The sequence below is a fragment of the Vidua macroura genome, chromosome 4, assembly GCF_024509145.1.
Source record: "Vidua macroura isolate BioBank_ID:100142 chromosome 4, ASM2450914v1, whole genome shotgun sequence".
NCBI classification, from domain to species: Eukaryota; Metazoa; Chordata; class Aves; order Passeriformes; family Viduidae; genus Vidua; species Vidua macroura.
The window spans coordinates 30,002,237-30,029,209 of NC_071574.1; the positions used below are offsets into that span (position 1 = coordinate 30,002,237).

The following is a 26,973-nucleotide window of genomic DNA, read 5'->3' on the forward strand; positions in this document are numbered from 1 at the left end:
AGTGGTTGGAACAACTGATCACTGCAAGTGGGATTCCCACTTATGTTCATCAGGTGAAAGCATGTCAGTTGTGCTTAAATATTTTAGTTGCCACAAGTTGACGCTTCATCCTTTCCAGACCCTGACTCCTGCACAGTTATTAGCATGAGGGTGTTCACAGAAAAGGAATCTGTCCCCGGGGCTGTGCTGTGTTTGTCTGTAGATTTTAGGTAATTATTTTCTTGCTGATACACTTACGTTTATACTCAAAGTACTCTTTAAGCTGTTTGTACTCCTAAGTGCCACTGTTTTTCATCTATCACTGTTCTGTTTCCATTCATCTATCACCATTCTATTTCCATTCACTAATCACCATTTATCTTCATGATGCATAGCATGGATAGATGACAAAAAGATTGAAAGTGTATCTTGGGTTTATAGAAAGAAGAAAATATTTTTTCATTTTGATAAAAATACCGCTGACTTACTATGCTTATACTAGTATCTGTATATTTCAATTTTTATTTTGGTTTCTTGCTTATTAGCTTTAGTGAGAATCACTCACAGCTCATCCTGTCTGTACCTGGTATTCAAGGACTTATGCACTTTTCATTAAACTGCATACATGAATTTGACTTGTGGATGATAGAAAATGAAAGGTGAAATGAAATGGCTACAGAGTTTTTAGAACTGAATAATTCCTCAACCAAGTTATGCAGTTACTTCAAGTGAAAAATTAACAACCTACTGTGCTTGGCATTTTAATAATGTATAGTAAGCTGGTCCCATGTCTGGGGTTTTGTTTGTTTATTTGCTTTTTATTCTGTGGGGGATTTGTTGTATTTATTTTTTAATGTTTTGGCACATAAAGAATCAAGGACATTTATGGCTTAAGGTTTATTTAATGCATATGTAATTGTTCAGTTTTTTTTTTAATAGAAAGATGTCTGCATCTCAAACTGCAGTTTTTATGTTCAAGTTGTAGATATGGATGACTTGATGATTTTTAGGTATGGCACTTTGGGGGTTTGAACATGAATTTAGAAATACTTGTTCAGTAAATTTGCCTCTGTATTAAGTACACAGCAGCTCAACTCCTGACAGCAGTGTGCATTGGTTTGGGTGTGTGTGTAGTTGTGTTTGTGCAGGGTGGTGGTGGGGGTTTTAACCCTGCTGTACAGTACAGAAGAGGCTGATTAGTGTTCTAATCACTGTAAGTCATATAAATCTATCTTTTGGTTTCCATTTTTGTCTTTTTTTACTTCTTCCCATTGCTTTTTGCCTGGGAAAAAAAAAAAAAAGATTGGTGATTGGTTTTGTTTTCTACGTTAGTCCTGTTTGCCGAGTCTGGGTGGGATGTTTCTGTCAGAGGACACAGCAATGATACTTCTTCATTGTGGAGGCTGGAGGGAAGGGGAAAAGGATATAGTCATTGCACTAGGGAGTTGTTTGAGTTGTTTTGGCATGCAAAGTGGGAAAAGGCTCTATTCCTTGTGAAGTCCTGAGCTTGAGGGAGTAATACTAAGCTTTACTCTACCTCTTCAGTCTCCCTGCTGTGTATAAAAGCAGTTGCCACGGTGAGAGAGGCCACTGGCTGAGCTAACCCTGACAAAGGTTTCCATTCCCATCCTGGCTGAGAAGGAGAGGAGAGTGTGGAAGTAGTTTTTTTGGGTCTCTAGTAAAAATAAAAACAAGTCTCAGTCCCCAGCTATAGTCAGAGTCTTTGCTGTGGTTGTTTCCTGTGGATTTTGAGGAATCATTTGAACAACATGGGATACTCTTGCAAGTTATATTTACCCAGATACTGCAACACCTCAAAAACAAACAAAACCTCAGTATCAGCTCTTAACTGATTTGTATGAAGTTACTCAGTTCTTTGACAAAGTGCTCTGTAGATCTAGGATTTTCATAGTCTGCTGGTTTGGGCTCAGGTAGAGTTAGTATTCTTCTCAGTGTCGAGTATGACACTGTGTTTTGGGGTTTGTGCTGGACGCACTGATGACAATAGAGGTGTTTTTGTTATTGCTGAGCAGGACTTAGAGCCAAGGCCTTTTTTGCTGTTTGTGCTGCCCTGTTGGTGAGGGGACATAATCTAGAAACATTCAGAAACCTAGACATAGTTTGTGAATGGTACCACATCTGATACATGAAGGACTCCTGTGGAGCTGAGTGCTTTGTGTTGCTGCTACTTGAATTGTTCTGTAGAAAACAATTTGGATTCTGTTTTAGTGGTGCTGAGCCAAACCTAATGAAATTCAGCCACTATTTCTGTGTTCCATTGCTTTTTGCGTTCATCTACTCACTGTTGGCTTAAAAACAAAACACAGGGTTTGTGTTCAGAATTAGTGTGGTTTATGTAGCAGGACTGACTTTCCTAGTGCTCTCAGTTTAAAGCTTGAAAAATACAAGTTGAGAGAGGAAATTCAGCCTAAGTGGATTTAAAGGTTAGTGTTTGGATACCTCTATTAATTGCTTAGCATTTCTTATCTAGAATTGTCAAGGCTTATCTCAGCCACTTTAGCTGAATGCTCAATTGTCATAGAATCATTTCAAGTATTAGTGCACATTTTAAATTATTCCAACAACTAAGCAGATATCCCCTCTGGCTCCATTACAAATGTGCTTTAAGGTGTTGAATACTTGAAGGTGACTTCCTATTTCCAGCTTGTACTTCATCAGCAAGGTGATTTGTAACATGTAAATGTAATTGATAGCTCTGCCTGGAATCTGGAGGCTTTGCATAATTCTATTCCTTACTGCTAATTAGTCCACTAGTCAGTTGCTTCTCATATGATCCTTTATATTTTGACAGTCCTAAGAGTGGTATTCATCCTTCACAGACATTTCTCTAAAACCAGCAGACATTCTCTTAAATCCACAATCTCAAATGGGATACTGAGTGAAGACTCCAAACATAGGTTCACAACCTAAATACTTCTGGCAGATGACCTGACCTCTCTAAGCAGTAAACCTTTAGGTGTTCTTCATCACACCTGTGCTCTTCAGCACCAATATTTAAAGTACCCTCACTGGTCTGGTTGTTGGGTTCCATGAGGCTGCTTTCTAAAACTGCTTTTAGAACAAGGTCCTGGTCGCTATACTTTCCTGACATTCTGTGGAGGATCAAGTCAGTTCTTGAACAATTCTTAATTAAAGTAACTTGCTTAAGAAAAGCAGACTCTTGTTATGGAAGCAGTATTCTCTATGGGGAAGAGCATGTTCCAAACACTTCATTGTTTTGAAAATTCTGTCTCTGAAGATCAAATTCTACATGAGTCTCTGTTACAGTAATCTATTGGTTTGAGATTCAATTTGATTATTGCTAGTGCCATGAAAATGTCTTTAAGTAAGACTTTGTGGCATTTTAATGCAAATGAATAATAAGAGATGGGTGTATGTCAGACTTACTTTCATAGAAATGTAGTAGAAGAAATTATTTAAAGCTTTCACTTGCATTGACATACTGTAAATTAAGCCTATGAAGAACTAAAAAAATCAGAGAGAATAGGAATTGGTTGGAGCTGGGCTGCGTTAATTTTGTGCCTGGATCTTTGTACTATGTTTCTTAGGTGGTTTCTTTGTTATTTTGAATTCAAAGAAAAATGTGAAAAAAACATTATTTGTGTCCAACAAAAGAAGGGGCTATAGCTGATGAAAATTAGGAAGAAATCCATCCAGTTGCAAGAGTTGACCTGAGCTGTCCTTTGTTTTCTCCACCTGACATTGATTCTGCCATTGCATGTGATGAGGGGAAAATATCCATAGTGCAGAAAGTGCTTGAGATTTCCAAAAGCTTTAACTCAGGATGAGAACAGTGGATTACACAAACCACTCAGATCCCTGCCATCATCTACTGTTTGGGGAAGTGGCAGACCGTCATCCAAAGTATTGCACCTCTCTCCTCACCATAAATCTGTCAACTGTTGAAGAACAGCCATGTTCTGAGGGTGTGTCATAGTTATTTCTGTTTTCTGTGCACTAGCTCTTGCAACCCCACAACATAGAATAATATTTTGGTAACAAAAAATGCAAATTAAACAAGTTTAATGACTATCCCAAAAATGTGGTTTAGAACATAACTCAAATCTCAATTTGTTCTGGTCACAGTGGGTCTGCCTTATGTCCCGTAAGTGAGATTATTGTTTGTGCTGCTTTGCACAGGGATGCAGATGGGAACATGTTTTTTAGATGAAGATTTTAAAGGTGTATTGTTCTGCTTCAGGCTGGAGCCTTCCTCTATACCTCTCTGCTTTCTTTTTCTGAATACTGGTGCTGTTGGTTTTTTTCCTACCAATAAATATGGCTGTCTAACATTCAGTTTTTCAGCACATACTCTGCTCTTAATGAATGTGATCATTTACACAGTGTCACTGTAGTATTGGCATGCTAAATAATTTAGAGAGCTGTGGCAGGTAGATAGCTCTGTGGTGTCTATGTTACTATGGCAATACATTTGCTTAATGTAAATATTAGTCATTCTGACCATATGAATCTCAGAGCTTCTGACATTATTAGCTATGTCTGGGAGGTGGGAGTGTGCATATCTGAAGGAAAAGTTGTTCTGGAAATATTAATAGTTTAAAGATTACTTTTCTTATTCATAATTCCTTCTGCTTTGTGACTGAGCTGCATAATCTATTGATTGTAATGAACAGAGCAGAACATTTCTCCCATTTCTTTATCATGGTTGTAATGCAGCTCTTGTTATAAAGAAATGCATAACTGTATTCTGATCCTCCAAAAATTCAGCTGACTGAAGTGATAGGAAATAAGATCTTGAGGTCCATGAACTTTGCTCCTGATCACACAGTCAAGGCAGTTTAGGAGCACAAGAAATAAAATCAAATTTGGAAGAAAAGTTTCAGAGGTATTAGACTGAGTTCTGTGACTTGAAGAGGAAGCTAAGCCTGAGGCTTTTCCATTCCCTCTGTGGGTATCAGCAGGTCTGGAATTACTTAAGAAACACCTAGTTTGTTTGAAAATTATTGCAGAAACAGTATGTTAGTGAAGTTTGTTTCTTAAATAATAGTTTAGATTTTTTTAGTCCATTTTTATGAGTAATTTACAGGGAAAATGAACTACCTTCTGAAAAATCTTCTCTTTATTGCCAACTTATTCCTGATTCTATGAACTATTCTTTGTTATGATCTGCTAGCACCTTTGAGGCATCCAATAGAAGTAGAAAAAGAATTAGATCACAGTTGATAGTCTCTGTAAAAGTTCAGTCACTTTAAGCCATGAATACTGAGTATACACTGGTAGTATTTGTGACATTTTATGAACTTTTTGAAACCTCCATGTGTTAAACTGCTAAGCTTAAGATCAATTTTAAAAAGATTTGTCAGGAATGTGGTGTCCTGTGTTTAGAATAGTTCCCACCCTTCCTGCCAAACATCTGTAATGCAGTAAAAGAAAGCATGGTACACAATGAACGATGTCTTTAATTATTTGTAGTGTGGATTATACTGGAGGTTTCTGTCTGCTATAGTCTGACACCAGTGCTCAGCATCTATCTATGTTTGGCCCATTATCTGTCAAAGAAGGAAATAATTAAAAAAAACCAGTAGTAGCCAAGCAAAGACTTATGGTTTCTTTGAATTTTGCAGAATAATTTTACTGGACTTGTATAAGTGTTCTTTACTTTTTCTGTCCTTTAGATGATAAAACTTTCACTGTCAGTGCTTGCACATAAGGCAAAACTCCTTACTGGACAAGAATACAAACTAGAGTTGTTGCCTTTCCGTGGCACTGATGCTCACAAATGCTAGTCTGGAACTCAGGTTAACCTAGGAGAATTAATTATTTACCACATATCTTTTCCTGACAACCCTGCCTGTGGGAATACTGTGGTGTTGGCTGTCTCTTCTTTAAAAATATAGTGTGCTTTAGGTGTATCTATTGATTGTAGATGCAGAGAAGTATTGAAACATTTAGATTCAGAATGCCTACCAAGTATTAGCATAGTTGAAATAGTAATTGGAGGAGCTTATCTGATTATGCTTTTAGTAAACAAACCATACTCATAAAATGGCTTGGGAAAAGCCACATCCAGTACAATGTATTGGAGGAAAAAGACTGCAGAGGCACTTTCTGCTCTGTGGGAAGAACCTGTGTAGGGAGAGTTGCTCCTGTGGCATCAGGCTGGCAGGGTTTTCCCTTAGGGAAAGAGACCTGATGGTTCTGCATTTTAAAAGTCACAAGTATCTATTTTCAGGACACATTTCTGTGAGGGATACTTTGAGCCCTCAACAAGCAGTCTTTTCTAGGTTTGGCTTCAGGACCTGGTGTGTGCCATAGGACCCATGAGAACAGCATGGCAGAGTGGGAGAGAGGGGACAGGTTGTGTGTTCCCTTGGCATAACTCATACTGGTGGAGGGCTCAGCTGGCTTGGTGAGCTTGTGGCAGCTCGAATCTACCATTGAAGCAGACTGCTGTCTTTTTTTTTTTTTTTTTTTTTTTTCCCAGTTGCAGCACAGGGTTGGGGATGCTGGGCAGTACTCACAGCTTCCTGCAGGCAGGGATGCAGTGGAATGTTCCACAGAAAGCGGTATACCAAATCTTTTTTTCCTGACCTCCACAGCATTTCTTTGCTTCTGCTGCTGAAATACGGTATTTTAAAGCTGGGCTGAAAAAAGTGGAACGGATTGTGTTACAAGCTAAATGTTTAAATCAGGTGATAAATTGAAAGGAACAAAAGTGTGTTCAAAAAAGCAGTTGCATTTAATGTTTCACACATGATTTGCTCAGCTAGTTTCTTTTACTGTCATAGTGCAAGTGCCTTTTCACTTTTCCCCACAGAAGAAAAAATCTAATTGTTCTGCAGTGCCTTTTTTATGTGTGTAATGAATGTCTGCTTTTGAGTATTACCTTACAAATAAAAACTGGACATTTTATCTGTGGTGTTTTTATGCTTTTTGTTGTCATTCTTTATATTCTACTTCGAAAAGGTAATGATGGCTGTGTAGTCCTGTATATGACTCTCCTAGAGGAAGGAGAGCTGGCACCACTCTTGTGTTGGGATGGGGAGATCCCAGAGGAATGTGTATCTCAAGCTTGTGCTGACTGTAAATTGTTTCTGGACTGTCACATGTGAGTCCTCACATTGGGTCCTGTTGATCCATGGGTAGCTGGTGCTTAATTATCCCATCTCCTTTCCGTTGCTGTCACAGAACAAATACATTGTGGAGATTAAAAGGGAAAGAATATTATGGTCCTTGGCCTCCTTGTCTTATGTTATCCTTAAAAATAATTGTCCATTTAAATGCTTAAATAGATGTGGCATAGAAATAAATAGGCTAGTGTAAGGTCTAAAGTGTATTTCCAGTATCCTTTCCAGTAAATTGAGGTGTTTTTATAGTTATATTTGTAGTTTTAACAGAAGATGGTGAAAAAGGGTGAGAGAAAACCAACAGGTATGGTTTCCAGGGGTTTGTTGTTAATTTTGTTAGTATCTCCATGCTTTCTTTTTCTGTTAAGGATTAGAGAGTATATGTCAAATGAAATTTAATATATTGTAGATACAAAAATATTTGTCAATTAATCCTTGCTGTTACTGCAGTAAAACAGACACTGTTGAAATCATTGTAATGAGCAATGTTCATGTTGATATTGCTTCTTCTAACATATATTGTTAGAAGAAGAGGGCTTTGAGTTCTCAGAAGGATCAGGAAAAAGGCACAGAAGGCTTGTGCTTTCTCACAGCATGACCTCCACAGGTATTTATTTCCAGGTGCAGAACCCTTACTTCAGGGCTACAGTAATACTAAAGGATGTGATTCTAACATCCTGCTTGGTTATTATAGTTTAATGCCACTCAGCATTATAATTAGCTTTACTACACATTAATAAGTGGGTTTAATATTCAAACCATGGTGTTGGAGCTAAGTGTGCCAATGAACCTTATCAGTTGAGCAAAATGTAAATTTTAACTCATTTATCTCATTAGCCTTTAATAAGGCTGTGCTTCGCAAATCAGGGCTGCATCATCTGCCGATTATACCCTCTGATCTGCTAAGCAAAATAGCAATCTAATAATAGCCATACATTGCATGAAATTCTCCCACTGGTGTTCCGAAACACTTCATGTATTTATTTTTTTCATTTAGGGGGCCTTGATTGTGTCTTATCTCTTTTGCACAATGCCAAAATATAGAAATGAATGTAAGATGAGAATTGATTACTCGTAGGCCCTGGCTTTAGACATGTTTTGCCAAATAGGAGTTTGTGATGGGCTGTAAGTCTAAGTGTGTAATCTGTAAATCTAAGAGTGTGGTGCATAGGGATTCTGAGAGTTTCTGGAACAGGTAAACGGCCAGACAGTCAACTAAACAGTATTGACTTGCTGCTTTAATAATAATCAGAGCTCTCCAAAAGTCTATGGCCCTTGTATTAAGGGAGAAACTGAGATGAGTAATTTGCCTCGGGCCCATGTAAAAGGGAAAAGAATTGGAGGAGAAAAGTAAAGGAGTAAAGTCTCATGGCTTGAGCTCTTGTAGGCAAGCAGTTACCAGTGCAGCTCATGACGATGATCATTGTGTGCCCTGCATGTTATTCAGAGCAAGTAAAAAAAAATTGAACACATTTGAAGTAATTATTCTAGCAAGTCCAGTTTTGATGCTTTTCCCCAGCTCATACAGCATTGTCTATATCTAAAGAAACTTGTTCAGTTCTTCTACAAACTTTCAAGCTTTGAAGGTTTCTCAATAAATACTGGTAAGATTCACTGGAGTGATCAGAGGTGATTCTGGTGTCTGAGGCAACAAACTCAGTCATTCTACTTGTAAGCTGATTTGGTTCAGGTTTGCTTCCATGTGGTCTTTTATTTTGAAAAATTTATACTAGCATTCTCAGGTTGAATTTTTTAATGTTTGCATCTCTTTTCAGAGCAACATTAAAGCAGTATTTCAGATACACATGGTCTGTCATGACAGAATCTGTTTAAATGGTTGCTAGGGTGCAAGGGGAATCTCTTTTCTTACCATAGTGTGTTAAACTGATATTTAAATCTCTTTGTAGTGTGCTGAGGGATGCTAGCAGTATATTTCAATAGCAACAGCGGCTGCCTTCACAGAGGCACAGAGCCTGTTGACTACTTTTGGGCATAGATGGACTATGCTAGTAGTCATCCTTCACAGTACTGTGTTGTATTTTCTGTGTTGACCTTAGTGATGGTCAGGTGATAGGCAGATACATTGTCACAGAGAAAACTCAGTTTTTCCCCCTGTTTAGAGAAAACAATGGATTTGTCTCCCAGTCCTACTGAGTTAGAGGATGGAGGGGCATTGCCACAACCCCACCTGTACACATGGAATCCAGTGGTTTTCATTTTAAAGTGTTGGCAACTTTGAGGACTGATTCTTTCCAATTGGGCTGATTGGTATCCATAATTGCAGCTGTATGTGCCTTTGGTACTGGCACTCCTGAAGAGAGGCTTTCATAGGATCGCAGAATGGCTTAGGTTGGAAGGAACGTGAAAGATTATCCAGTTTCAGTCCTGCCACCATGGGCAGGGACACTTTTCACTTGGCAAAGTTGTTCAGGGCCCCATCTAACTTGGCCTTGAATACTTCAGAGATTGTGTATCTACAACTTCTCTGGGCAGCCTCTTCCACTGTCTCACTACCCTATGAGTAAAGAACTTCTTCTGTCACCTAATCTAAACCCCTTCTCTTGTAGTTCAACAACATTTCCCCTTGTCCTATTACTGTCTGTCCATGTAAAAAATTGCTCTCTCTCCTTTTTGTAAGGCCCCTTAAAGTAGTGGAAAGCTTTACTGAGGTCTCCCTGGAGCCTTCTCTTTGCTGAACAACCTCAGCTCTCTGAGGCTGTCTTTGCAGGAGAGGCGCTCCAGCCTTCAGGTCACCTTTATGGCCCTCCTCTGGACTTGCCCTAACAGGTCCATGTCTCTCTTGTGCTGAGGTCTGCAGACCTGGGTGCAGTATTCCAGGTGTGGTCTCACAAGGGCAGGGTTTTCTTCTATCCTTCATTAATTTGTCATTAGTCATATGTATTTGGTTTTGTGCTGGCTTACTAGGAACACCATTTATTTTCCATTAGTTATTTCAGCACAGACACTTGGTTGTATGCAAATGCTTCATAAAGTCACTGGAGGGCTTCCTGGGACATTCTGTGACACTCAGGACTGAGGGTAATGTCTTTCAGAGTAAAAGTCTGCTTGAGAAGAGTGGGGATGTCTGAACTGCCTGACAGTTCTGAAACAGCAGGGAAGGGCTTTATTATTCCAGTGGCTGTGGCATGAATTACTGTGCAAGTATAATGTTACCTGTGGGGCAAGGTGAAGATAAAGCAGAACAGAGATGGCAGGGTATGTGGTGACAGTAGATACTGGGAGTTTTGTTTTAGCAGAGCAATAGCTGGTGAATGATGTAACAGTTTTGCATATTCTAAAGTACTTTCATAACTGATGAAACAGTTACAAAAAAATTAGTTTGACATATGCTCTCTACAATTCAGAGGTTGGAAAAATAATAATAAATTTTTTAATTCAGTGTCAAGAACCATGTCCTCAGGAATAAAGTCGGAGGTCTCGCTTCCAAATGTGCTGTGGTTACTGCTGACAGCTGTTCAAGGTCTATGCATACAAACAGACTTCCTCCTGCCTCTTTGAACTGCTTCTGTCTTCAGCTTGGGAGCTCTCTGAGGACTGGTGTGTCAGATCTGACAGGATACTATAGCTTCTGCAGCTCTGACAGCCTTACACGGGAGGACAGAACTGGAGGTGAGAAGCTGCAGGGTTCCCCAAGACACACACAGACACTCCTTACTTTCAAAACTGTGCAGGCAGGAATGAACAACCTGGTGATGGGTGGAACCTGTGCTTTCCCACGCCAGTGGAAGCCTCCATAGGTGTTACAAAATTAGATGGGAGAGGCTGTGGTTTGACTTTTGGTTATCTGTGCTGAGAAGCATTCCTGCCAGGGCTGACATCCAACTCTCTTATTTACTAGGCTTTCAGTATTGGTCATTCCAAGTGTTAAAAATTTTAAATAGTAATTAGATTTTATTTTTACTTGAATCTGATACTTGCTTCACCTTTTAGTAAGTACATTTGTGAGGTTCTGTGTTTTTCAGGGCATTCCTTCTATAAGATGAATAGTTTTCATTTGCAATTTGTTAGGTTATTTGCCTTCTTTTACTCTCCAGGGTGTGACAGTTGCTAGTTCATCTGCATTCCTTCCTGGACTAGAAAGACACCTGTATTTCTGTTTGTGTTTTCTCAAAGGTTCAAAGGCAAGACTGAAAAAAAATTATACAGAATTCCTATCAAAGTGTCAGATTACCTTGATAATTTTTTTTAAATTGTTCCTCTGATTGTTTATCAGTTTCTTTTTTTTTTTGCATGCTGGCAACATGTCTGAGACAGGTGTTGTATAGACTGTATATGTTTCATTTTTGGCCATTGCATTCATGTGTTTCATTATCCAGGGAAAGGCATTCACAGGAATGGGACATGCTGTAATGATATTCAGTTTTAAGTTGCAGAAGACTAGGTGGTGTAAGAGTGTAAAATAATTTCATAGTGGAGTAGCCTTATGTTAGGAGATCAGAGATGCAGAATTAATTTGCACTCTGCATAATGAAAAACTTAACACTGTTTACATGACACAAATAATTTTGTTCCTAGGAAAGCTGGAGGAGCTTCAAGGGAAAAACATCTACCACCTGTATAAAATGCAATGTAACTAAATGGAAATATAAATAACATGCAGATTTTTCTTTGATCTAGCTTGTTATGCACTAAACATCATAAAAATGCCAACAGTCAATTTTGGATTTTCTTGTTTACTGCCCTATGTATTAAAAGCAAAAAATTTAACCTACATATAGAAGTCTATAGTCTGCCAAAAGTCCACCCACCATGCAAATCTGTACTGATACTTTTAAATAAGAGTGTCACTGCAGGGGCGAGGCTGTTTTTCCATGGAGCTGTGCTCATAGATGAGTTATTTTATTGAGGTTCTTGACTTCATTACAGGAATTAATATAACATGAATCTTCAACTTCTGCTTGTCTGCTCTCAGTTGGAATAGAAAGGGAGAGGGAGAGCAGTGTTTCTGTGCAGTTCCCTATGATTTGAATACCTGGGGTTTTGTGCATTGGGAATGGGGAGCTGGAGAGGTAGGATAGGATTTTGTAAGGAAGTGTTCATTTTGTAATTTTCCCCCCTTTTATTCTTCCACCCCTTTGTTCTTCAGTGTGCAGTGAGATATAATGATTTTTGTGTCTCATCTTAAACACTAATATTTATTCAGTGCTTTTGCCCAAGTTTGACAATTGCAAATCATAAAAAAAAATTTTGCAAGGGCCTTTCTCTTTGTCAAACTTGAACATAATTTAGGACAAAGTAAGTTCACTTGCTTCTGGAGCTTTCTCCAAGCTAAATTGGAAATGTCTGATACAAACAGTACTTGTTCAAGAGTTCTGTAGTTTCTATCTTTCTTTTAAATATTTTAAAGAAGGAAAGAAAGCTGACAAAAACACATGTTTAAAAGTATCAATCCACTAAATATAACACTTTGCCACAAGACCTACCTAATATGAGGCGGTAGATGTAAATAGGGCAAGATAAGAAAATAACCTTTCAGATTTTAATAGTTCATTAAGCTGACAAAGTTTGAGGGGTAGTTTGTGATGGGCTTCTGCCATCCTACAGTGCACTGAAACAGTTGTTCTGAAGCTCTGTAACAAGATGCTTTTGCTCATTCCCTTTGTTCATTAGTTCATCATGTCACTAACATGCTATCATTTCAGAGTGTAGGAAATGATGTTGACTTGGTGGATAAGTAGCTTGGGGTGGTAATTATCTCTAAAATGAGTAGTTTCAATAACTGTGTACAGAAGATAAATGACAAATTCAAGTTACATAGTCAATTATTATAGTCCATGTACTATAATGAACTTATTGAGAAGTATAGAAGGGTTTTACTGTGTTATAGCTACTTAAATTTAGATAGAGTTATAAACTGATCTTTTCCAGAAAAAAAGAGAACTTTGTATTGTGAATGAAGTTTTGGGAGGAGAAATAAATATGCTTATAGATTATGTTAACAACTATGCAATAACCATTCTATACATAACAGTTTTGATTTTATGGAATATTCTGTCCTTTTCTGGTACTTTTAGTTTGAAAGAGGATCATAAAGAGAAGCATCATGTGCATGTGAGCAAGAGAGCAAGTCTATCTGCAGAGTGGAAGTTCTTTTCTCAGTGCAAACTTGGCACTCGGGAAGCTTGTTGTTTGGTTTCTTTGTTTATTGGTCAAATAATCAGGGTAGTCTTAATGGTGTTTTACTGCTGATTCTTGTGTTTGGACTATATTTAGAACCTGCAGAATCAAACTTAGAGTGTGGAAATTTAAAAAAAATGCGGCTTCTCTATCATTAAACACAATGTTTATAATATATGTGTATTTGCATTTTATTGTGATTAGTGCTGAAAGCACACACATCTTCTTTAATGCCACTTTGTACACTTGAGAACATTATTCTTGGACTTCTTATGCTTATTATAATGAGTAATTTGACATGTTGTACAAATCACTTGAAAAATTGTCATACATATTATTGCAATAGTCGTAAAATCTTGTTTTCTGTAATCTCCTTATGATAATTACAGGTATATTGATAACATTTTTCTAGACCATCTTTCTCTTGGGAAGATAGTATTTCCTGTTCTGTATGCTAGTGTTCTGAAAATAGTTTTAAATCTTCAGAGTATAGAGTCTTCTACTGCTTTGCTGGTCTCATTCATCTTTCTGTCAGGGAGGCTTTCTAGAAAGGCAACTTAATAATTTCCTATGAATTTATTTTATACTTTTAGCTACAGAAACTGTTTTACCTTTCTCAAAAACAATCTAAACAACAAAAAATGTTCCATCACTTCAGCATCACAACTTCAGGAAACATGTGGTTTCTGTAAATTACAAGCATGTTGGGGCTGGGTTTGTGTGTCATGTGGGTGTCAGAACTATCTTGGAAAGCAAAATTGATGCACAGAGTATATGGGTCACTTTGGTTTCTTTCTTCCACTAACATAATCAGAACATAAAGTAGGTTTTGTCAAATGACTGCTTTCTGATGTGTTACTCCCTCCCATTCCTGGATAGTGATGAATTTTGAAATAAACCCTGTACAGATTCTCAGTAAAGATGAAGACTTTGGCAACAACTTTTTAGCAATAATTCATTTCAATTATGGCAAAAAATTACTAGTCTAGACATAGCATGGGATATTTGTAATTCACTATACATGAAATAATGGAAAGTAGATTCTTTCACTCAGTGAGGTGTGCTGTGCCCTCTGGAGTTGGTTTGTTTCTCTTTGAAACTTTGTATGGAAACATTTGCAGTACAAAGTTTTAAACTGAGGTTTGTTTTGCTTGTAATGTCTGTCTCACAGAGTACAATACCAAATGCTTTGGTTTGTGGGCCTTGGACATTTTTATGACTTGGTTTTCTGTGGAAGCAGTCTTTTCTGGGGTCATCAATTTTGTTGGTGATGTGGGAATGAACCAGCGAAGCTAAAGTCTTTGAACTGATTTGAGTTCAATGACGACTGCATTCTTTAGTGTGTAGGTAGAAAATAACTTTTCTGAACTGCTATTGTTAAGGCCTTTTTTTAAGTTCAGTTTTGATATCCTTTTGTCTAGTAGCAGACTAGACACCTCAGTCATATTGTGCCACAATACTATTGGGAATAGAGAAGTATCTATCTTGGATTTTAAGAATCCTAGCTGTTATTTTATTATTATGATTTTAGCCAATGTAATCTGTGTTTTGAACCACTAATTGTTACTGAATTGTTGTTGCCTTTCTGTAGTAGGCTAAATGTGAGGACATAAAATTGAACAGAGAAACAGGTTTATTATATTTATCTCTCATAAAAAGGATCAAGTCATACCATTAGAATAACAGCCATATTTTTTTTTTCTTTCTCTAGCTTCAGAATTATGACCTAGGGATATGAATATGTAGTTCATTCCTCCTGGGACTTTGCAAACATAGCTTCAGTAATTGTATGCTCTCAAGTTCCAGTGAAATTGCCTGTGTGCAAATGAGTGTGGTAGATGAACATACCCTGTGGTGTAACAGGTAAATCGGGCCCTTTTCCTGAGCAGGTCAAAGTCTCTGTTAAGTATTCTATGTTGCTTAATTCCCGTTTTCTTGAGCAGTCAATGCAATTTCTCTAGTAATATGACCTTTGATGAACCATCTTTGCTGGTTAGCTGTTTACCTTCCTGGGTACACTGTGTGTAATTTTAGCCTTACCCATCAGTGCATTTTGGACCATACTCCCTAATTGGCATCTCTGTGCTTTCATTTTGGCTGCCCCACGCCACAGGAGTCTCTGAGGGCCTGGCATGTGGTTTAGCCCATGTCCCAGTGCATAGGCTGCCAGCAGGAGTTGATCCTGTTGCTTGCCCTTGAAGCAGGCTTGTTTATGCCAGTGCAGCACTGCTGGGGCCGGGGCTGCCAGCTGGGCCTTGGGGTGTCACTGCTGCTTGCTTGCTGTGGGGGAATTGCCTCTTGATATGTGTGGAGAACCATGGAGTTATTTAATGCTGGAACCTGGACCTCCTAATGTATAATACCATAGGATTATAGAGATCACATGAAGAGCTTAGTGGTAGTCCGATTGAGCTAATGTGAATCTAGAATAAATATGTGAGTAGTGTAGCTCCCCAGACATTTGATAAAAGATGAATTGTGGTTTTTAACTGAAGCAGGCTGACTGTAGATGGGACAGGAAGATTTTTTGTTTCATTATAAAACATACTGTGTGTAGTTTCCCTCATGAGAGAGATCATTAGGCAGTCTCTGTGGGGACAAGGCACAAGACATTCTTACTTTCATGTTAGCAGGTTGGATTAAATTGTGCTTGATGAAAACAGATTGATACTTTGATTAACTACATTGCTTTAAAATTTGTAGTGTCTCATTCTCTGTTGGGCTTTTAAGCAGATATCTTTATCAGTGTAAAACATCTTGTCCCACCTACACATGGAACACTTAGCAGGTTTGCAAATACTGGGTAGAAAAGCTGGATTGAAGAAAGCTGCCTAAATGTGAAATGCTTGCTTGAGGTAGACAAAGGACAGGAGAAATTGGGACTGCAGCACTGAAGTATGAAAGGAGAAGTGAAGATTGTTCACACAGTTGAAATGATTCCTCTAGTAATTGATTGAATGATTCCTCTGCTTCAGCTTTCTTGCTAGTAGAGCATCTGAAGGTGGGTAGGACTTAATGAAAATGAGGATTCCTTGCTACAGTGACTTTTAACCACTGACAGTTTCGCAGTTGCCTACGACAGACCTACTGCTCTCCAGTGAACAACCTGTAATCCTTCTGCACTCTTGTGGTGATTATATAGGGTCATGAATGGTGGGGATGTGACTGCTCTTCATAGGCTTTGCTTTTGCAGCAAAACTTTGTTACGAGCACTATGAATCCTTTTCTGTGAAAGGATTGATGTCTTCCTTTGGAGCACTGTTGTTAATAAGATTTAAACCCTCTTCCTGATCATAGTCCCTAAAGAAAATCTGACAAATTTGTGCAGAAGGCCCTCTTTTCAATCAAAAGTAAACAAATCCTGAACAAGGTCCTTTTTAAGTTGAAACTAAGTTGAGGCTTGCTAAAATTTGACTCTCATTCTTCTCCTACTTCCCTCATCCACTTAGCAAAGACTGCAGAGGTGTGATTGCATAGCTGGGAGAAAGACTGTATAATTTCCCTCTGCTTTTTTGAAGCGGTCTAATTTCAAGCCCCTTTATGCTATACTGATCCATGAAAAGGTTTTGATACGTGCTTTTTCTTTCACTGCCATCGAGGCTTCTCTGTTGCCTCTTGTACCTGGACTGACAGGGCAGAAAGCTTTGGCCTGTAGAGAGCAAAAGTGCAGTATCTGATAACAGAGGTTTGCTTGTGTTTGTGAATTGTTGAGCGTGGCACCTTCATGTCTCAACAGAAGACAACCTTGATAAATTGCACAGCCTTGCAGCATATTTTATGCTTTCTTTAATGTGTTACTGTATTAGGCTGCGCATTTTTTGTCTTATGCATTGCCTGGGAAACCCCAATCCTAAAAACCTTTGTGCTGGTTTGGTTTTTTTTTTTTAATGCAAAAGTAAAGTTTTTGAGAAGAGACACTCCACTGTGAGAAGACTTCACAAGGGATTCTCTGCTAGGCTGTTCTTCCTAGTGTACTTTGCAGTAAAATAAGTACTTGTTTTGATTGAGGTGTTCAGCCCTGTTATCCGCTGTGTGAAAGGAGCTGATGGCTTCCAGGATTCTGAAAGAAAACTGAATGTTGATATCCTTCCATGAGCCCAGTGACTGAGTCTTGCGGACTGCTGCTTTTCTTCAACTGGAAATAGACTGAGTTGTACAGCTTTTTGAAAAGTTGTAAAGCTTTTTGAAATAGCTCTAGCAGGCATATGTAAGTGGGCTTGACCTTGTGATAGGGTTAAACAACTGCTAGATAAGATATGAAAGATTTACCTGCTAAGAAGGTTCTGTTACTGTATGGCAGAGTCCAAGTACTAAACTGAGCTGAGGCTTTTGGAAGTAGAATTTTGAATGGACTGCATGAGAGGTATAAATTGTCAGGGTTATCAAATGGTGGAGTAATAACTTGATCAGGATTTAGCAGAAACAAAAGGCTAAATTATTGTAAAATTTTAATAATGAACTGAATAAAATAAATGGTTACTTTTGTTCTTAGTGGCCCCTGAGTTCACTTCTACTTTTCCCTGCATGAATTGGTGTTTTATAAATTAATTTACTTCCTCGCCTTTGGACTCATTCTGGTTAGGTTATTTGTCTTGTTTAATTGAAATGAGATTTAATTCACAGGGAATGATGTGATGTTACATTTAGTGTTGCACATTTGATCTTTCAATATAATCAGGAAAACCTAATCCGGTAACAAAATCTGCTTACAAGGAATATAGTCTGTCTGGTACTGCTATAACTACAGCATGTTGTTAGATTGAAATGTATCTTACAAGATATTCTCTCATCCAGTTCAATTACCTCTTTAAAATAGGGATGCTGTTTTTAGGACCTATTCTGTGACCACTTAAGTTGTCAAAAGCTTTTTGAAACACTATTACAGAATTTGAAGTCTTTAAAGCCTACACAATATATTAGTGTTTTGTATTACTAAGGAAATCCCAGCATCCCAAGACACTTTTGAAACTGGAAATATTTTCTTCCTTATGGGAATTGAATTGAACATAGAAATATTATTGCACATTTCAGTCTGCACTGCTGTCTTGTTACTTTTAGATTTGTGGTTTTCTGAGCCCTAACCCTAGGCCTAACCCTAACACCAACCCTAGGCCCAGAGTAGCACCAGCCTTGGGCATAGGCTGGTGGCGAGCAGAAAGATGTGGAGGGAGCCATGTTGTGGCAGTCCTGTGTTCCCCTTGGCATGCTGTTTTTCTCTGCTGTGTGCTTGAACTGTCTTCATCTGGAGAGTTTTACAGCACTAGTTTTTATCAGAATTTGTGAAAATAGCCATAGTCTCCCTTATTGTTGTTTTTTATCACAAGTTCTGGAGACTGATGTGAAGTCAGTCTGATTCTGTGCTGCAAATGGAATTTGTCATCTGATAGGTAGATACTAGTTTCTTTCAGCTAAATTCTCAAGCAACATGCAAAGGCTACATTGAAACAACCTCTAAGTTGTCAAAGGAAGGAATTCATAAATTGCCTCTGCTTTGTTAATTAACTTCTCTTACTTCACCTTCTGATACCATCTTTAATTACATTGTCATATTAGTATTTCCAAAGCTGCTTGCTTCATGCATGGTAGAGATCTTCTAAAAGGGTGAATTAGGGTTGTAAAGTGAAGGATACTTTTGCCTGGAGGAGTCTGCTGGACTTCTACCAACATGGAAGATTTCTGTTTGCAGGAGATGCTGGCAAAGAGGAACCAGCAGGGAGTGGGCAGGTGATCTGAAGTATAGGTCAGTTAAATATTCCTTGGATTATCAGATATGGTATTAGGCAAAGTACTTAGAGCAGGCTTTTTCTAAATGGGGTGTAAACATGTTTTTGCAGTGTTTCTTGGTAGAAATGTTGAGTGCTCAGAGTTGCTAACGCATTGCCAGAAGGTGTGCATTTAAGGTATAGTGGTATCATTACCTAAGGAAGTCATGATAAAAGTACCCAGATCCTGGGTCTTTCAAGTTGGGTTCTCAAATCCACTTGTTCCTTTCATCTCTCATTATTTTTGTGTGTGGGTTGTAGTTTTTTGTTTTGTCTTGCTTTGTTTTGTTTTTTCTCTGCAGGAACCTCAGTAATGTAGAAAATAGTACATACAATTCATTTTCACAGGATTGTTTCACAAGTAGCAGTGTACTGGCAGGTGCCTTTAAGTAAATGAGCACATGAGCTAGTTCTTACTCGTTGCGCACAATCCTCTCCACTGCATCTGGTTCCAGGTGGTTTGTAATCTGCAGAGTAGTTTGTATGGAGTGCCAGCTTCATTCTGGAAGTGGTGTCACCCAAACAGATAAAGTGTGCAGGATTTATGCTGGTTATCCTGGCTTCTCCACACATGGAATATGTTATCTGCATAAAGGGCGGGGCTAGGTTGTGTTACTTGTGTTGTGTGAGAGTGCTTAGCAGATGCATAGGAAATACATTGTAAATGCTGACAGAGGCTGGGTTAGAATGGAGATTGAATCTTGAACATATGAAAATATGTCTGTATATAGATACACAGGGAAGTGCAGAACCTCCTTGCTTGCCTCAGAAATCTTAACAGTTGTACCTTGTCTATTTTCGAACTCTTTTAAAATGGCAAAAGTCACTGCTACTTTTGAGACAGGCTGGATGTTTTCCTGTGCTAGCAGTTTCAAGAATATAAACAGAGCACACATAGAGGGAGCAGAGATGTCTGCTACAGAGAAAAGATTTTCATCTTTTAAGATATGCACAGAGAAATCCCTTCTATACTGGCAAAGAATTGCTGTGTGGGATTTGGCAGCTCATGCTACAAAAAAATTCTGTTTGTTGTTGGGCGCTTTTGGTTGGGCTTTTTTTTGCTGTAGTCCCAAAGTGAAATAAATTAAATGCCTAGTTGGTTTGCAAAAAGGAGAATAAAAATGTAAACTTTATAAAAAGAAAAAGGGTGGGGGGGGGAGCTGTGTGGCTTAGATACTGGTGTGTGAGGGACTACTATGTTCTCTTAAGCCTCTCAAATATCTGCAAGATATCAATCTTTGTTTCATTTTAACTTTCCCCTGCAGGTGTGCAACTACTTTGATACTCATAGATCTAGGATATTAAATGGATGAACGGAATGTTTCAATGTTTGATCCTATTCTCATAGTCCTTTAATATGATATCTCAGTTTATTTGGCTTTGGATACATGAAGGTTTTATCTTTCACATTGTTTAGTTTTGTTTACTTTGGTATTAATAAAGATGCACCCTTCTATGTGAATATGGTGCTCTACAGATGTTTTCAACCATTTATGATATGGTTTCTGGCAGAACACGTCTAAGAATTTGTAATTATATCTATTATTGGAAGATATTTAAGAAAAAAATAGAGAATTAACCTCTAATTTTTTTTTACCTGTGCAGTCTATGCAGCATTAGTTACTAAGTAACTCTGAACAGACATGGTCAGATGGCAAAAGCGTCATAATGAGAAAGTAAAAATGCAGTGATATGCATAAAATGTTTATGGCATAAACTTCTGTTGGGCTTGTTTATTTCAGTAGCACCTTATTACAGTCACTGGTCTCAAAAATTTGAGCATTATAAGCTATTATCATGAGCAAAAGTCTAAGATGATCCCATATAACATGCTTTAAAAAATTCTTTCCTCAAACTGAATTACAAGAAGAAAAGTTTGTGTTCTCTTTAAGAATGTTCTTTTCTGTTAGACACCATAATTTGATGTGCACTGGTACATGTGTGGTACATTTCTTTTTGGTTTTGTTTTCTTTTTAACAGATTTCTGTGGGTACCAAAGCGCAGGACACAGTATCAACCTCATCATGATGCTTGAACATCTGTAGCTCACGGGAGGATTTTAAAAAGAAATTCAGCATGACCTAGTTGGCTTGACCTGCAGAAATTTTATAATGTCCTCTGGAACAAGTATCAGCAGAAACAGGCAGGCTCCCAACCTGCAGGGTGTTGACCCAGAAACATGCATGATAGTGTTTAGAACACATTGGGCACAGGTAATGTTAATTAGTTTTATTGATTGAAGTAAGCTGCATTAATACAAATTTGCTTCACTCTTTCTTTTGGGATAATCCTGAATTGCTCAGGAACAAATGTCTTTTTATGCAGAATGTAGTAGATGACAGTGAAATATTTTTAAAACGCAAAGATAATTGACCTTTCAAGGTCTGGTTAGCCTTTACTAATCACACTTGGAACTCCGGATTTGCATCTAAATGGGAAGTGGTAGTACATGGTAATGTCTTACTGAAGACCTAGATCTTCTTACTGGCTTTCCTATTGATTCATTGTGACTTGCACCCTGTTGCAGACTTCTGTGCTTCTTTTCCTTGTGCTGGGTAAGTCTTGCCTATCCTTTGTAAAGTAAATTAGATGCACAGTGCAAGGTTGTATGCACTCTTGTTATGGATAGATGTAGATTATACACTTCAGCATATTCTAAAAATTGTTTGTATGTCATCAGGATTGTAATTGCTTTTAAGCAAAGATGTTTTGCTGTGAGCATCATAATATAAGGTCTTGTTTGCTGCAGTAATATTAATAACCTAACAATTTAGATAAAATTGATTTCTGTACTGCTGTTCTTGTTCTTTGGCTCTCCCAAGAAACCAGCCAGACGAATGGTGGTGTTTCCAAGGTGTTCCAGAGTCAGAGGAGCTGTCATTCAAGAAACACCTTTTCTCACCTAACTAGTGGTGTTGTATTAGGGGAGCCACTGTTCCTTTAGGGTTTTGTGGCAAAAAGGCTAAAGACAATGTTTTCTTTTGTAGACAATGAGCTTCATTGTTTGCATGCACAACAGAATGTAATTCAGGGTGTGATGTGCTGGTATGACTATTACTACTGTATTGAAAGTTGCAAGAGTATGTGGGCATCAGTGGCCACTTGGTATCATGTAAAAGGTGTCCAGCAAAGAACAGCACTGTGGGCTGCTACTGCTCTTACTACTGCAAATCATCCCATGATATTGATATTCCTGAGCACAATTACTCTAGTTGGAGAACAGGCCCTTTGATTTCAGTCCTCTGTGACAAACTTGTTTCAAACATAATGGAAACTCAATTTCTGAACATTAAGGAATACTAGTTTATCCCTATTTGAGAGAACTCCTGGTTTTCAGGAATAGGGTAAATGACAAATTTAGGTGCTTATTGAAAAGGTAAACAACAGCAGTATATTTTTGCCTTGTACATGCCAAATGTGAAACTTTTGGGTCTTATCTGTCAAACTTCCTAAATTTGAAACCATAAAAAGATTTAATGCTTTTTGTGTTAAAGAATTTTTTTGTCCTAGATGCATGCTTTTTATGATGCATTCTAGTGCATTAAAACTGACCTGTCTTTGTTTCTCTTTAGGTTCTGAAAATCTTAGAGAAGCATGATCCTTTGAAAAATACTCAGGCAAAATATGGGGCAATCTCACCTGATGAGGCCAGCACTGTCCAGAATTATGTGGAGCACATGCTTTTCTTATTAATTGAGGAGCAAGCAAAGGATGCCTCGATGGGGCCTATTCTGGAGTTCGTGGTCTCAGAAAACATCATGGAGAAACTTTTCCTTTGGAGCTTACGGCGAGAGTTCACTGACGAGACAAAAATTGAGCAACTCAAAATGTATGAAATGCTCGTAACCCAGTCTCATCAGCCTTTGCTGCATCACAAGCCCATTTTGAAGCCTTTGATGATGTTGCTGAGTTCCTGCTCAGGAACAACCACTCCAACAGTGGAAACAGAGTTGGTTGTCCTCTTGAACCAGCTCTGCTCTATAATAGCCAAAGATCCCTCCATTTTAGAACTGTTTTTCCACACTAGTGAGGACCAAGGAGCTGCCAATTTCCTCATTTTTTCCCTGCTGATCCCCTTCATCCATCGAGAAGGAACAGTAGGCCAACAGGCCCGGGATGCGTTGCTTTTTATTATGTCTCTGTCTGCAGAAAACAACCTTGTTGCAAACCACATAGCAGAAAACACCTATTTTTGCCCAGTAAGTTGTTATTGTTTTACATGGTATTCAGTGCTAAATTAACTGTCTTTCCTGCATTCTTTCCTCCTTTTCTGTCATTTTTGGTAAAGAAGTCTTGTAACACATTTGTTTCTGCTAACACCTATTTCATAAATGGTAGTGCTGTTTAAACCATCCACAATGCCAAGCACAGTCTTGCTTCTTGTTTCCATACTTCTGTGCTTTTGGGCCAGCACAAATGTTTTTGCAGTCACACGGTGAATTGAATTGGAAAACTGATGGAAGTTGTAGCAGAAGTAGTGGGAGGGAAGTCTGTTCTGTCTTACTGTGAGGCACCTTTGAGATTCTGGGGCTGAAGGGAGTGAGAAAGAGGAGTGAGGTCTCCTGAGGGTGGTTGTTTCAGATGGCAGCACAAGCTTAAGCTGTGTGTGCTTCCCACACTGACATCAGTTCTACAGTTCAAAAAACAAGTGTGAGAATAGTGAGAGTGTTACAGAAATGTTATAATTTTGCAAGATAAAAGGGAGATTTGTTTGTTGTTACAAAATTGGGTGTTTCTATGCCTGTCTCAGGCTAACCACCATCTTGCTATGTTCTCTGTTACAAAACTTGGTAGCACTGTTGCATTTTTACACCTGGCAAACTGATCTTTTTTTTTGCTACATGACTAGAAAACCTTTACTTACCTTGCTGTTAAGTAAGTAATCTGATTTAACTAACAATGCTGTGCTATTGCAGTTTTAAAGCTAAAGCAGACTGAAATAACACCGCCTGCTTCTTCATGCCGTATCACAGTCTGAGATCTGCAGTGGGTGTGTTCAATCCCAAGCATCATTCTGTACAGAAGTTGTTCTTGTGGGTCAGTTTTTGCATGGATTCTTTTATATTCTGCATGACTTGCATTTTAATTTAAAATCCTGGAAAAATGAAGTGGAGAAGAGACTTACATGGCTACTAAAGAGAGAGCTGTAGAAGAGAGAGCACTAGAATCCCTGCCACTGCTCAACAGCTGCTCCAGCCTTAGGTTTTCATTTATTCTGAGATTGCTTTGAGCAGTAGGGCAGAGCCATCTTTGTAGGGTAGGTGAAACCTAAAAATTCCACAACAAAACTTCTAAATGGTTTCTTTTGTCAGTAGTAAATACTGCATCAATTTGAGACTCCAGTTGACCTTGTTTAATAGATACTGCCAAAGAATATGGTATTGATTCTCAAACTGTCCCCAAGACAGATACCATGATTATATCCATGCTATAACTTCCATAATTACATTTTCCAATTAGTTGAAAAAAAAAAAACAAAACAAAACAGCCTTATTACCCTGAAGATAAAAGCCAGCTTTCAACAGCAGGGAGCCATGACTGACAATCATTCCAATTAGGAAGGCTTCTTGTTAAAATGTGCTAAAATCAGACTTCTCTGAACAGTAATGAGGTTGGCCTAAGTCTATAATAAGACTTTATTGTAATGCCATATATTTAGCTTACCAGCACAATATCTTTTTGAATTTGAGTTGTGATGAGCTGAAAACCAGATTTTGTTCTGATGGAGGATTTTGTAGGTGTCAGTGACATGGCTGTATATCACTGAAATCAGTGCAAATGTTGCCTCAAGTACTCTGCAAAACAGTTAATGCAGTATTGTGTTGATAGCAGAGACATTTTGGGTGGCTCTGTGTTGATGTTATCTCTGTTGGCATGGGTTGGGTTGGCATGTAGGGTTTTCTTTACCATGCCTCATTGCATAATATAGGCATCCCCTGGGGTGGGGTCTGGCCATAAATCTCTGCTGCCTCATGTACCTAGGTCAGTGTTAGGTCTGTGCCAATGTGAACCTTCCTGGTTTTTGACATAAATTTGGTAAACAACTTTTAGAAAACAAGGCTGTCCATAGATCCAGTATTCAAAACTATAGGTGAAAAAACTATAAGGAAGGAAGGAAGGGGACAATTTGCAGTGGGTTACATCACTAACAAATGTTTTTAACATGGAACGTGTGGGCAAACTATTTGGTAAAGTTTTCTGATTTTACACCAAATAGCTTTTATCATGTTTTCTGGAAATGGTTGAAGATACTATCTGTTCAGGATTATAATAATAGAAAAAGTTTCTAAAGAATTTTGAGCAGGGTAACATCATGAAGTCCCTCACAAAACTTTGTAAATACCTTGCAGCTTAGGAAAGCAGCTGTTATAGCAGGAGGAGGGATGGCTCTGCAGTGTCCTTGAAAAGCTGCAGCTGCAAAGAGAAAGACTATGGATGTGGGAGGAGAGAGAATTATTAAAAGGAAATAATTGTCCAGATAGCAATTGTTTATGCATTAACAACACATTATAATCACATAATATGCCTGGGATTACAAATCATGTAGTCAGTGTCTTCTGTAAGTCAAGGGAAAATAAATAAATAAAAAAACCTGGTTTGTAGAGAGACTCATGACTCAGTGGTGAGAAAGAAACTGCTGGAGCTGCTTGTAAAAGTAGATGAGCATGTTGGGCTGGCATGACAAATGCTAGAAGAAGTTTAAAAGGACACTGCTTTGCATAGAACAAAAAATAAAACCAATCTTGCTTTTTCAGGATGTGAATGCATTCATTTCCTTCCCTTTCAGATGATTTTTTTCATTAATGTTTCACTACTGATTAAAACTCTGTTCTCTTGATAATTTCAGATGGTAACTCTATTTATACCATACACTTCATGAACATTTAAAAAGATTTTTTATCTAAAGAGATGAAATTGCTTCCTGTGGCTACTCTAAGTACTTAAGAAGCATAATTCCACAGAGCCATTTGTGTTGTACTTCATATCAAAAATAAGAGCTTCCTAAACTTTACAGATTTTAGCAGCTGCATCTGTCACTTCTTACTTCAGTAAGTCTGACAGACTAAAGAATTCAAGACTTTGACTGATTGTGAGTTCAGTGTTCCTTTTAGTGGAGAGTAATATGTTTTGTTCAAGGTCAGCTTCTTGTGCTTAAGGGCTAATACCCATATGAATGAGAAACGTGAATGGGACACAGCTCTGAGAATCAGGTTGCATACTGAGAGGGTGTGTTTGTGTTTATGAATAGCAATTAAGCTTTAAGCAGACAATGGAAAATCAAGTGTGCATTAATTAAAAGTTCACAAGACAAACAAATGTCAAATTCTCTCATCATTGGAAGCCTGGGTTTGTGAGAGTAAGTGTTTGTGTGGGTTATGTATAGGTAGCTCTGTAAGAGCTGTTTTGTGGGCTCTTCTATTGTGAGAAAAAAAAAAAGAGATTCTGGTTATAGAAGAATGGGATTGTACAAATAAAGCTTTGCTTAATAGCTTTAGCTTCTCAATTTTTTAACATATGTTGAACTTTGTCCTTTATCTAGCTGTGTATATAAGACTCTGTATTTGTCACTGTACTAAAGTAGTCAATTTCCACAGTATTCTCTCCTCCCCCTTAATATTTGGCTTACTTATCTATGCCAGAATAAATCCATTTTCAAAATTATGTGCATTAGGAATAAAAAGCATTCAGAAAGCCTTTGTCTGACTATATGGATTAAGAGTTACAATTGCTTGTGCTTGTGTATGAGCAAAACGTGATCACTGTCTGTGAACCCTTGGTCTTTGATCTGGACATTGTCAACTGTTTGTTTTCCAGTGTTTTTAGTAGATAAGATCTGTGTTTCATCTGAGCTTTGACAGTCTAGCCCTGTAGATGCCAAGTAGCCATTTGTAAGAGGAAATATTCTTAGAAGAGTCTTCTGAATGAAAATTAAAAACATTTCCATTGGACTGAGTTATAATGTTCCCATTAAAATGAGAATCATC

General features: G+C 38.1%; 1 protein-coding gene across 5 annotated transcripts in view; it reads left to right on the forward strand.

Annotated features, from left to right (window-relative positions):
- Nucleotides 1-26,973, forward strand: part of FHIP1A (FHF complex subunit HOOK interacting protein 1A) — an 81,940-nt gene that overhangs the window by 24,973 nt on the left and 29,994 nt on the right. For all 5 annotated transcript variants that reach the window (XM_053976101.1, XM_053976103.1, XM_053976102.1 and 2 more), the window contains 2 exons: nt 20,969-21,201; nt 22,561-23,187. In XM_053976101.1, the coding sequence (XP_053832076.1) occupies nt 21,100-21,201; nt 22,561-23,187 (729 nt within the window). In that variant the 5' untranslated portion in view covers nt 20,969-21,099. The remainder of the gene's footprint in view (nt 1-20,968; nt 21,202-22,560; nt 23,188-26,973) is intronic.